Here is a 12,847-nt window from a genome sequence, read left to right as displayed (position 1 = left end):
TAACCCTCCAAAAAGATGCCCTGACCCTCTTTTACCTCAGTCCCTTGCCGCCATCTTGTTTGGAATGCTTCGGTCTAGAATTACGTTATTTACTGTCGTTCAAATTCAACTTCTGGGGGCTCAAAAGTCAGAAATGAGAGTTTGTCCAGGGTTTTAACATCAATCTAAAAGAGAGAGGGAACATGGTGTCTTTTTAGAGCTAGAAGAGGGCTCTTTTCTGAGTGCTGTGGAAATGTCCCCCCCCCCCAGACTTGAAACAGCAAAGCACACCCCCAGTGGCACTAGGAGGCTCCATACATGAGTGGCTGGCAGTAAAATAGTCTACTTGCTCCTCTAACAACTCTAAGGAAGGGTTTGAAAGTCAAAAATTTCAGCCTCAGGTTGGTAAAGAAAAAAGTTCTGGGGCTCACCCACAAATCAGTGAACTATCTCAATGTTAACTTTATAGAAAACTGTCTCCCAGAACAATGGAGGATTTATAGATGCCAGAGTCAGGAAGCCACTGGCACCACTGTTAGGTAGAGGTGCCCCCCACTTAATTAACTTTATAATGGGAATAGAATGCATAAGAAATTTGTCTAGGCAGACTGGTGGGTCACATCTGTAATCCCATATATACAGGAGGAAAAGATCCGAAGGATTGTTGAGCACATCAGGCCAGACAAAAAGAAACAAGATTGTTACAATCTAGACTGTTATCCCAGATATATGGAAGGAGTAAATAGTATTGGTACAAGCCCCCTGTTCTACATCCCCCCACCCCCGGCATAAATTGGAGAAAATCACTACATGAAATGGAAAAATAAGTAAAAAGGACTGGGTACATGACATAACTGGTAGAGCACATGCCTTAAAAAAGAAAAAAATTAAAATAACTTTGTCTAAGGTTCTCAGTGCAGGTCCATCAAGAGAGAAAGTAATCTGAATAAATGAGAGGACATTTTCTTCCAGGACAAGGGGAGAGCCCTACAAATACGAGGTATCAAGAGGACTAACATATTAAGGTATTCTTCACTTTACCTTTAGTGATGACAAGATGAGTGCCATAGTATGACAGGACAATAGCAGGTCACTGGAGGGAACCAATTCAGTCTGTAAGTCCAAGCAAGGCCTGAGAGGACAGATGCTGCCTCTGTCCTTGTGAATAGTCATTAGAAGCTATGGAAAGATCTGGTCTTCTGAAATGCACACCGTCCCCCACAGATACCTTCCATACTTTAGGATATGAGCTGAATGAAGGCCTTGAAATAAAACAGGGTTTTGAAGAGTCAAATAAATGCGTCTTTCTGGATAGGAGTTTCTGGGGAGGATATGTTAATCTGAGGTCTCCTTAACTTCCTATTCAGTAATCTTATGTTAGTTCTAATTTGAAACACCAGGGTTCAGATAAATAGAAAATTCTTATAGGGAATCTGGCCCTATAAAAATCAAAGCTGGGTGCCACTGGTTCACACCTGTAATCCTGGCTACTCAAGAGGCCGAGATTTGAGGATCAAGGTTTAAAGCCAGCCCAGGCAGGAAAGTCCATGAGAATCTTACCTCCAGTAAGCTAAAAAAAAAGCCAGAAGAGAGAGAGTGCTACCTTTGAGCATAGATGTTAAAAGCTCAGGGACAACATCTTGGCCTCGAGTTCAAGCCCCAGGACCAGCACAAATGCACACACACACACAAACACACACACACGCACAGAAACACACACAAAGATGAGGACTTTTTGTGAAGACTGATAGCTGTAATTACCCAAGGATAGAGAGCCTCATAGTTGTTCCATTGCTACCATCCTAGATCATCCCCAGGCAGATATAAACAAGAGAGATCCCTCCTTAGTTCATTTCCTTGGAAATCAGGGAGATGAGAATCTGGGAATATGGGAGTCTTTATCAATACACTTAACCAGAGAAATCACATATTTTGCCTCAAGGCAAGATGATAACCCTGAATGTGTATTGATTAAAAAAAAATACCCTGCCCAGAACAGAGGAGGCTCTACATTATCTGGAGTGTTTCAGCCCCAGGAAGACAGATGAGAATGGAGACCTGAAGCCAAAGACACTATAGTTGTTTGCAAAGGCCCCTCAGGGGAAAGGCTCTTCAGAGAAGGATTTCTTATGCAGTACCGTCAAGGAAACCTAGAGAGACAGCCTAATATAAAACTGATGGAATCACACCATCTCACCTTTTTTCTTGAAGGTTACTAAATCATCTGTCTTCTCCCCTACACTCCTGTCTGCTGTCTCTGACTAGTATCATCATGCCTCGGGGTCAGAAGAGTAAGCTTCGTGCTCGAGAGAGACGCCGCCAGGTCCGAGGAGGAGAAGAACCAGACAATGTGACCAATGATAAAGCTACTGTAGGACAAAAAGAGCATCCCTCTTCCTCAAGTCCTGATATTCAAGGTGTTCCCCAAAGTTCATCTACTGATGAAGCAATCAGTAGTCAGCTAGATCTGGGAGGAGCTGAATCTCTCATGGCTGCTGCTATTTCAGTTGTTGGTCAGTCAAGATCTAATGAAGATGCCAGCAGCCAAGTTGAGGAAAAGCCGAGTGCTTCACAGGCTACCCCTGAGCCTCGTTTGGAAGAGCTAATAGACCAGAAGATTGCTATGCTTGTGCATTATCTGCTGTACAAATATCAAAAGAAAGAGCCCATTACAAAGGCAGATATGCTGAAAAATATAATCCAGTCATGTAAGAATCACTTCCCTGAAATCCTGAAGAAAGCTTCTGAGCATGTGGAACTGATCTTTGGACTTGATGTGAAAGAACTGGATCCAATCAAGAACATCTATGTTCTAGTCAATAAACTGGAAATGGGCCCTGATGCAAAATGCAGTGATAGCAGGGGTGTGCCTAAGACTGGCCTGCTGATGACTGTGCTGAGTGTGATCTTTACAAAGGGCAATTGTGCCACAGAGGAGCAAGTCTGGGAAGTGCTAAATATGATGGGGATACGAGAAAATAAAAATCACTTCATTTTTGGGGATCCTAAGAAGGTCATTACCAAAGATTTAGTGAGAGATAGGTACCTGAAGTATGAAAGGATACCTGACAGTAATCCACCACGCTACCAATTTATGTGGGGCCCAAGAGCCCATGCTGAAACCACCAAAATGAAAGTCCTGGAGTTTTTGTCTAAGATCCATAATACTAGTCCTAATTCCTTCCCAGATTTGTATGAGGAGGCAATGAAAGATGAGCAAGAAAGAGCCCAAGCCAGACTTGCTGCAAGGGCCCGTACTGCTGCCATGGCCAGTTCACGTTCCAAGGTCATGCCCAGCAGCTCTTGTCCTAAGTAAAACCTAGTAAAGGTAGCTCCCTGCTTTTGAAAAGGGTAGCTAGGGTTCTCTTTAGGGGAAGGTGGAATAACAGAGTATGTAATACTTGTTCCTCCTCTGTGTAGTAACTTTAAAATGTGTTTAATTGTTGTTATTTTTAATAGAAAGTATATGTGGCTTTAGAATCCAAGTTTATAAGATATGTAAGTAAGACATTCATAAGAGTTTTACTATCTGTTCAATTGAGAAATTTCCTGTTATTTAGATATAGAAGACAGTATAACAGCAGATTAGATATTTCTATGAAATTGTGATGGGATTTAGAAAAATAGGTAAGATGAACAAATAGAGAAAAACATCAAATGTTATATCACTTTTATCCTTTTCTATGATATTTTAAATGTATATCAGGTATAAGGTATATAGTATTAGGAAATTATATAATAAAATTTCATGTTTGCACATTGTCTTATTTTTTAAATCAAATTTTACCAGGCATTTGCTCTTTGGAAGGCTCTGTGCTTACATTAGGAAATATCAGAATAAAAAAGATTCACTCATGCTCACTGAATTTTAAAGCTGTCATTTAAAGAAGATAGAGTGACATATCCTAAGATGTAAAGAAATAGGTAAATTAAGGCAGGAGGGGCTGGGTACTGTATTCCTAGCCATTTAAGAATCAGAAATCAAAGCCAGCCAGGGCATGCAACTTTGCAAGACTCCATCTCAACCAGTGGCTGAGCACTGTGCCATGGCTTTTATCTCAAGTTGGGGAAAGGAGAGGGATAACAAAGACTAGGCACAGTGCACAATTTCATCACCCTTTCAACAGAAGAAAACACAAATAAGACTGTAGTCCAGACCAGCCCATGCATGAAAAGCATAACCCTATCTTGAAAACAATCAATGCAGAAATGCTGGCACAGTGGCTCAAGTGTTAAATTAAGTACAAAGCCTTAAATTCAACTTATAAAAGGGGTGGTGGATTCCATGAAAACAGCCAGGTGAAAATTCTCTGAGGAAAGTGGGTTTGGGGTATTAGGAAAGTTATTTGGTGGGTTTATTTTTGAATTAAGATGGGCTGTGAGTTAGATATAGTTGGGAAAATGATGAAAAGGGACTGACTCCTCAAGCTAAGTTAAAAATAGGGCCTGGAATGGAAACAAATTTTATCAGTTTCTTTAGGGTCATGGGTAATAAGCAAATCCATGTTCTTCTTAAGGAACAAGAGACTGATTTCCTTTCCCAGTGTCCTTTTCTCAAGTACAGTTAACACTGTGCACAAGAGACCTGTTTTATATCCAGGGAGTTTCTGAGAAGTGACAGTGAGATTACCTAATATGAGTGTGTTCAGAAACCATTCTATTGGCAGTATTTTCTCTGGCTTGGAGAAGTCAATCCATTACATTAAAAGGGCATTTTCACAGGTAGTATAATTTAGCAACCCCTTACTTGATGGATAAGTTTTGAATGGGAGTGAAATGAATAAAAATAATGGGTTTCCTGGATGGAAGGATAGTAGGAAAGGATGAGAAGAGTTAGTCTTTTATAGAAATTTTTGGGGCCAAAAGTTTCATATAACTAGCCAAAGATACCCTACACCCTGGATAAATATTAGAGTTTTCATGGGAAGCAGTTTTATTTTATTTGTTTCACTACCTTTTAGATAACTTTTGTGCTGCCGAATTGCTGCAGATTTTCTGATACCTCTGTATGTACTGAAAAAAATGCCAGGCTGGAAGCATGGCTCTGCAGTGTTGTGTCAGAGGCCTGAGTCCAATTCCTATCCAAAAATATGCATATTTTTGTAAGATCTGAGTCAAGGTAATAATAGTATTAACTGACAAATATTAAGCGTGTAATAAAATTCAGTCACTACTCCAGGGAATATGTGTGTGCATGTGTGTGCACGTGCAAGTACTAGGGCTTAAACTCAGGGCCTGGGCACTGTCTGTTAGCTTTGATGCTCAAGGCTAGTCCTCTACCAATTGAGAATAGCCTCACTTCTAGGCTTTCTGATGATTAATTGGAGTTAATAGTCTCATGGACTTTCCTTCCCAGGCTGCTTTTAAACTAGGATCCTTAGATCTCAGCCTCTTGAGTAGGCAGAATTACAGGCATGAACCACCAGCACTCAGCTTGAAACTTTTATACTTTGTGTACATTTCAGATTTCATAAGATGGGATTTGTCAAACTTTCTTTACAAAGATTTTGAGCCTTAAAGCTTTGCAACTTTCCTTATTTCACACAGCTCCTATGTGTCAAACTTAGAGTACTGGTCTAAAGCTGTTTAGAACTCACATGGCAAATATTCTATCTCTTTTACTTATTTATTTTGTGTGCCATTACCAAGGCTTGAACTTGTGTTCATGTGGCTTTTTTGCTGACAAGTAATGCTTTACTACCTGAGCTATACCACTAGTTGTATTCTGATTCTTAGTTCATTTCTTCTCACATGGTAACTCTAGGTAATGAATATATAGAATGTAATGCGAAGGAATTGAACACATTTATAATGAAAAAAGTAATAATCATTTAATAATAATCAAACATCATTTGGGGACTGCCTATGGACTTTACTCTCTGCTCATCAGCTCTGGGTGCTTTTACCTAAGCATTTGACAGATCAGCTTGTAAGTAGTGTTATATTTGGCACAAACCCTACTGGTTCTTTTTTGGTTTTGGGGTTTTTTGTTTTTTTTTTTTGGCCAGTCCTGGGGCTTGGACTCAGGGCCCGAGCACTGTCCCTGGCTTCTTTTTGCTCAAGGTTAGCACTCTGCCACTTGAGCCACAGTGCAACTTCTGGCCATTTTCTGTATATGTGGTTCTGGGGAACTGAACCCAGGGATTCATGTATACAAGGCAAACACTCTTGCCACTAGGCCATATTCCCAGCTCCCCTACTGGTTTTTGAAAGACGAGTTAAGTTAGGAAAAAGATGAGGTTAGGGAGAAAAAGGTGAATGTAATTTTATGACATCTGAAACTGACACTGGACCCATACACTGATGAATGAGTTTAATTAAATGGAAATATTTGAAGTCTCCTGAGTAGTATATTAAGAAAGATTTAAGAAATCACTGTATAGCCACCCTAACAGAAAGCTGGATTTCTAAAAAATCTGGTGTCCTTCCAAGAGGATGTAATAGTTTTCCATGCTCATGCAACAAAATACCATATACATGAAGGGATTTAAAACAACACATAATTATCATCTCACAGTTTTGTAGGTGAGAATTATGAGTTGGTTTTGTTAGTTTTTTTCTCTTAGTTACAGAAACTTAAACCAACCTTTCAAAGCAAGGATTCAGCCTTTTCTTTTCCTTCCTTCCTTCCTTCCTTTTTTTTTTTTTTGGTCAGTCGTGTTACTTGGACTCTGGGCTGGGGCACTTCCCTGAGCTCCTCAGCTCAAGGCTAGCACTCTACCACAGGAGCCACAGTGCCACTTCAGGTTTTCTGGTGGTTAATTGGAGATAAGTGTCTCAGGCCTTTCCTGCCTGAGCTGCTGCTGAACCGTGATCCTCAGATCTCCTCAGCCTCCTGAGTAGCTAGGATTCCAGGTGTGAGCCACCAGCGCTGGGATCTTTCTTTTTCTTTCTTTTCCTTCCTTCCTTCCTTCCTTCCTTCCTTCCTTCCTTCCTTCCTTCCTTCCTTCCTTCCTTCCTTCCTTCCTCCCTCCCTCCCTCCCTCCCTCCCTCCCTCCCTCCCTCCCTCCCTCCCTCCCTTCCTTCCTTCTTTTTTATTTATTTTTGTCAGTTGTGAGGCTTGAACTCATGCACTGGTCATTGTCCTTGAGCTCTTTTGCTCAAGGCTAACGCTCTGCCCCCTTGAACCACTTCAGGTTTTCTGGTGTTTAATTGGAGACAAGTGTCTTATGGATTTTTCTGCCTGGGCTGACTTCAAACAGCAATCCTCAGAGCTCAGCCTCCTGAGTAGACAGGATTATCTATGTGAGCCACTGGTGCCCAGCTTGTTGGGAAGATTTTCACTCAATCATTTATTTAGGTTGTTCTTGGAATCCACTTAATGTTAGAAATTTAGTTTTTACTCATTTGAAGAGGGGAATGAGTTTGTGGTCAGTTAGTGGAACCTACCATGTTCCCTTGAAAACTGTCTCTAATTTTGCATGTGGATCTTTATATTTTATTACTTTATATTAATTATAGAGGCATTTCCTTGTTTACAATTCCACACATTGTATTTTAATCAATCTAATTCCCCCATCACACTCCCTGCCCTCTTCAGACACACCACAAGGAAAAGCATCCCTATCATGTTAAATAACTTTGTAATACATTGAATAATCCTCTCATTTGAGTCAGAAAAGGCACATTGGCCCTAGTTCATGCTTCAAACGGCTTTCCTGATACCGGTCTATTCTGTCTTCAGGTGATAAAATTTCTCTGCCTGTAAAGTCTCATGTAACTAGAGAAGGCCTGTGAAGACAATCCAGTATAACTTACCTCTTTCTAAGGTCAGTACCATAATTTCAATTTTATTTACAAAGACCCATGTAACATAACATTCATGGGGCTAGAAAATAAGGATAAAGAAATCTTTGTGTGGTAATTTTTTTTGTCAACAACAAAGGTAAGAATGATCTCCTTAGCAATCATGCCAGCTCTGATAAGAAAAGAAAATAATAACTCACTATAATTCTCTTGATGTTTGTCTGTAACTTCTCTAGGGGAATGTTCCAGCTTATCATTTTGCCCGAGGGCACCTGCACACATACTAAGGTGTGTTCATCAGGTGACTAGTAGCAGAGAGTGGCAAGTTATGATTCTGACCAGGGACCAAAAGAATGAAAAAATTAGTGTACAAAGGTATTCTTGAGGGGTTACAGATATGACTCAGTTGGTAGAGTGCTAGACAGTGAAGGATAACAGCAGGTACTGAGTTCAAATCCCCGTCTCACACTTAAAAAAAAAAAGAAAAGTGAAAGAAGGGTGACTCCTGCCTATTGAGATTTACAGATCATTTTGAAAAAACAGTGTAATCTGGGATTTGAAAACATCTGTCACCTATGAGCACTAGATAATGCTGTTGAATAGCAAGGTTTTTTTTTTATTTTCAGAAACTTCTAGAACAAAGAGGTCGATTGTCATGACAAATTATAATATTTTTATTGACTTACTACAATATGACACTTAACTGGACAGTCTGTAATTGCTTATCTACTTTGTGTCTTGTAGTCTATTCTTGGTTTATACAATATTAAATTGTCAATCTACTGGAAATTAGGAAAGGACATGTAACTACCCTGGACACTGAAATATAGGCAAAAGTATGACTTTCCCACCAATGCCCATGAGCTTTGAATATATTAAGCCACTCAAATTTAAGTTTTCCCTTACAACTATATCTGGTTAATATTCAGGTATTTTTTCTGTTGATACTCTTTTTTATTGAAAAGGTGATGTACAGAGGAGTTACACCTACATAAGTCAGTAATTAGTACATTTCTTTTTTTATATTTTTTGTATTTCTTTTAAATATTTTAGTTACAAAGAGAAAAGGCATATAGTCTTGTCAGAAACTTCTAAAAATAGATATAAATTACAGTTCTGCTTCCTCCAAAATCTAATCTCTTCTCAAAGCTAATTACATTAAAACTTTTGCATATAATATTTTTTAAAATGAGATGGTTTTTTTCATACAAGTGCTAGAAAAATACAGTATAAAATTTTAATGTATACTATTAACTTTTGTATGTGTTCTTCTGCTCCTAACTCTTAAAACTAACTAAAATGAAGTTAATATCTTTCTGAGATGTAACAGATAAGTCCACCTCAATATTTTAACTCTTTTCTAAATTATAATGTGTGTATATGACACACTTAACTGTACTAATTTCCTCCTGATGGATACACAAATTGTTTCCAACTCATTTCTATGGTAAATACAACTGATAAGGTCATAGAATATCAATTCTTGAGTAAATATGTTTGTTTTATTAAAAGAAAGGTTAATAAAAGTGTGAGCTGAGTGGGAAGAGTAATGACTATAAATGTTATGAATATTGCTTATGTTATTTTATTCCAAATAGTACTATAAAAATGTATGTACTCATTTTCATGTACCAATGTTCATAAATAAGCTCTCTTGGCTAGTTCATCAAACTTCTGTTCATACTTGATTGAAAATATATTCTCACTCTTAATTTAATCTGTATTGCCTTATTTTGTAAATAAATTGAGCAGAAAATGAACATAATCTCTAACCTAACAAAATAAAATTTCAGCAGTGTATCTTGAGTGCCTAAAGATGCATGAATTAATCATTGAAATGTCAACAAAAATACTTCCCTTTATTTTGAGAAGGAAATACTTGTTCAGAATGCACAGGTGCCAGGAAACGGACCTACAGAAGAAAACTACAATTATTGAGGGACTTTAGGAGCCCAGGGAGTAGAACAGTTTCCACAGTGCATGAGATGGATTACAAACAAAATAAGTCCAGAGATCCCAGAGCAAACGGAAGTAAAGGGTCTACATTCAGAGTTCAGCATCAGGTGAAAAGGTATCAGGAGGACAAAAGATGAAGAAATAGTATTTGGGAATAAGCTTGGCCATCTTTCAGTGATTGTTACAATGATTGATGTTGTTAGGTGAGCAATCAGATGAAAGATTTGAGGCATTCCTCATACCTCTTCTCTTCCTGTAGAGTCTCCCATACTTGTTAGGTAGAGTATCACCAGCTCCTCTACAGCATCTAGTGATGCTATTAATGAATTCTGGGAGAGTTACATCTTTCCTAAGCCTTGGCTCTCCAGTATGTCTATACGGCCTCTCTCCACAGAGCTTGAGTACATGCAAATGCATGAAATAGTGATTAAGGAAAGTTAAAGTAGGGCAGGTACTATCAATAAGTAATGTAAGCAATATATCGCTGCAAGGAAGGGAAATTGAAGATAAAGTCCAGGGGTTAACTACCTCACTGATTGCAAATGAAGGTCTAAATGTGTATATGTTTTGATAAATGATACTCATTCATATTATTATTCATAATAGACATAATATATGGGAATAAATAACTTTTAGTAAGCAATAGGAAGGTTTAAAGTTAGGGAAACATCTTATGATTGAAGTCTGTATCACTGAATTCACATATGTCTGTCTCTACATTTTTTTGCAAGTTTCAGGGCTTGAACTCAGGGCCACATGTTATCTCTTGGCTTACTTATTCACAGATGATGCTCTAATACTTGAACCCACACCTCTACTTCCAGATTTTTATTGGTTAATTGGAGATAGAGTCTTTTGGTTTTCTGGCTTTGAACTCATTCCTCAGATCTCAATCTCCTGAGTATTTAGGATTGATTACAGGTCTGAGTCACTGGCACCCAGTCTTCCCCACAGAAGACTAGAAGAGTTAACTCTGATAAGTTAGTTTCTCTGAAGGCTTATCTTTTAAAGAACAGAATGTAAGTGCACATTTACAAATGTTTAACTTTCAATTTTTTTTTTTGGCCACTCCTGGGGCTTGGACTCAGGGCCTGAGCACTGTCCCTGGCTTCTTTTTGCTCAAGGCTAGCACTCTGCCGCTTGAGCCACAGCGCCACTTCTGGCCATTTTCTGTATATGTGGTGCTGGGGAATCGAACCCAGGGCCTCATGTATATGAGGCAGGCACTCTTGCCACTAGGCCATATCCCCAGCCCTAACTTCCAATTTTTTAACCTGAGAATGGTTAATTTCCCCCTCTTACTGTTGAAAATACCTAGATAGTTGGCTCTTATCTTCTCTGATAATTTGTTAGAGCTTCCAAAGATAAAACTAACAAAATTGTGCACATGCCTCCCATGAGATTGAACCCACTGGAAATTTTTATCCCAAACTTGTCCCTTTTTAGCCTCTAACAATTTATCAGAGGTTGCTTTTTCCTTTTCATTTTATTAGCATAATTTAATTGTACAAAGAATTGTGCTATGACATTTACAATAAGCAAATAATATATTTCCATCTATTATTCCTGATTTCTTTATAGAGCAGTATGGATTTTCTGTGGCTATATCTGGTGGCCTTTGCTGTCACCAAACACTGAAGGAGTGAGTTTGACTCCAAATTAAAAGTATTCCAAGTACATGCAGAACCATTATTTCTTGTTAAATTGATGGTTATATATATATATATATATATATATATATATATATATTTGATACCACATCTCTGTACTTGTTATTGCTAAAACCTAATTTGATGGAGTTATTTGAGAGGGAGAAAGAGAGAGAGTGGGGAAGGGGAGAGAGAGAGAAAGTATACTGGCCATTCCCAAGGCTATTGCACTATTATCTATAGTAAAGTTTATGTCACCTTTCACTATGAGGTAAAGGCCTTGATCCAGGTTTTGTCTTAAGGTTCTCAGATGGAGGGGTTCCAGATTCTAAAAGTAAAAGTGAAGTCCCCAAGGAACTTATGAGAGAATCATGTACCTCAGAAGAGACTTTCTGGTAGCACTTTTAAATCTGTGACTGGATGTTAGGGGCAAGTTCCTCTTTACTTCATCTTCTGGAGATTGTAGATGGGGGAGTGCAGGGAGAAGTGGTTAGGAATGCTGAGAAGAAAGATCTTGTTTTAAGTCTGGTAGACTCAAAACAAGGTAGGAGTTTCAGACATTGGAAGAATCAGTGAAAGCCTGCTACAAGTATTTTGTCAGAGTCCCTCACCCCCACAAAAGAGGCCACTCCTATGAGTTACAACCCTGATCTCATCTCTGAGAGATTCTATTTAGAAGTGGTATAAATTATGTTTCCCAATGTCTGCAACTTCTCAGAGAAGTGAAGGCATTTGGTGTGATGTAGTTTATATGCCAGATAAACTCCATGGAAGAGTTTTGGGCCCTGTGTAGTATTAAGGTAAATACCCTGAGTCTATCTTGCGGGTACCCCCTACCTTCAAGAAGATCCAAGAGAATCCCACATTTTGTATAACTTTTGGAAGGTCTTGAACAGGGATTATCTAATGTAGTACCACTGAACCAGATTTTGGTAACAGACTAGCAGGCAGGAGCACAGGCCTTACAATGATGAGGGCGAAGGTCCTGAGTATCTGAGGGAGTAGTTAAAAAGAGTCCTTCAGAATCCATACTCCTTTTAGGCCTGTGAGGTCTATATTGTAGTATTTATATATAACTGTGCCTTCTTTTCAGCTCTGATATCACAGAGAAATAATTGGTGGGGGGGGGGGGACAAGGGTAAGTCAGGAAAGAGAGAGATTTTAACCTGTACTATGAGGTAATGCAAAGGCCCTTTGTGAGTTGTCAGGATATCAGGTGGAGGCCTTAATAGTCCACCTATTTCTGTCCCTGTCAGTTCTCACAGCAGATCCCAGGGAATGAACATTTAATATCCTCTCAATTCTCCTGTGGAAATCCAAGGAGGGGGACAATATTGGACCATCCTTAAGGCTCCATACCACCATATGGAAGTATCTCAGGCCATAACGGAAGCAAAGTTGAGAATGTTGAGATCATATAGGAGCACTGACTCTACTGTCATAGCAGGTACTTTTCAGGTTGACAAGGCTGGATGTGACTGAGGGTTTTGGTGGTCAGAGGAACTATTTTCAGACTA

At 39.0% G+C, this 12,847-nt stretch overlaps 1 protein-coding gene across 1 annotated transcript; it reads left to right on the top strand.

The window, feature by feature from the left end:
- The first annotated feature begins 2,251 nt into the window (after positions 1-2,251).
- LOC125343212 (melanoma-associated antigen B10-like) lies at positions 2,252-3,295 on the top strand. The gene has a single exon (XM_048335478.1). It carries the CDS (start codon positions 2,252-2,254, stop codon positions 3,293-3,295), a length of 1,044 nt encoding a protein of 347 aa, XP_048191435.1.
- Positions 3,296-12,847: the final 9,552 nt, after the last annotated feature.

Source organism: Perognathus longimembris, chromosome 28 (assembly GCF_023159225.1).
Source record: "Perognathus longimembris pacificus isolate PPM17 chromosome 28, ASM2315922v1, whole genome shotgun sequence".
In the NCBI taxonomy this organism is placed as follows: domain Eukaryota; kingdom Metazoa; phylum Chordata; class Mammalia; order Rodentia; family Heteromyidae; genus Perognathus; species Perognathus longimembris.
The sequence above is the reverse complement of the archived record's forward strand: the minus strand, read 5'-3'. Positions and strand labels throughout refer to the sequence as shown.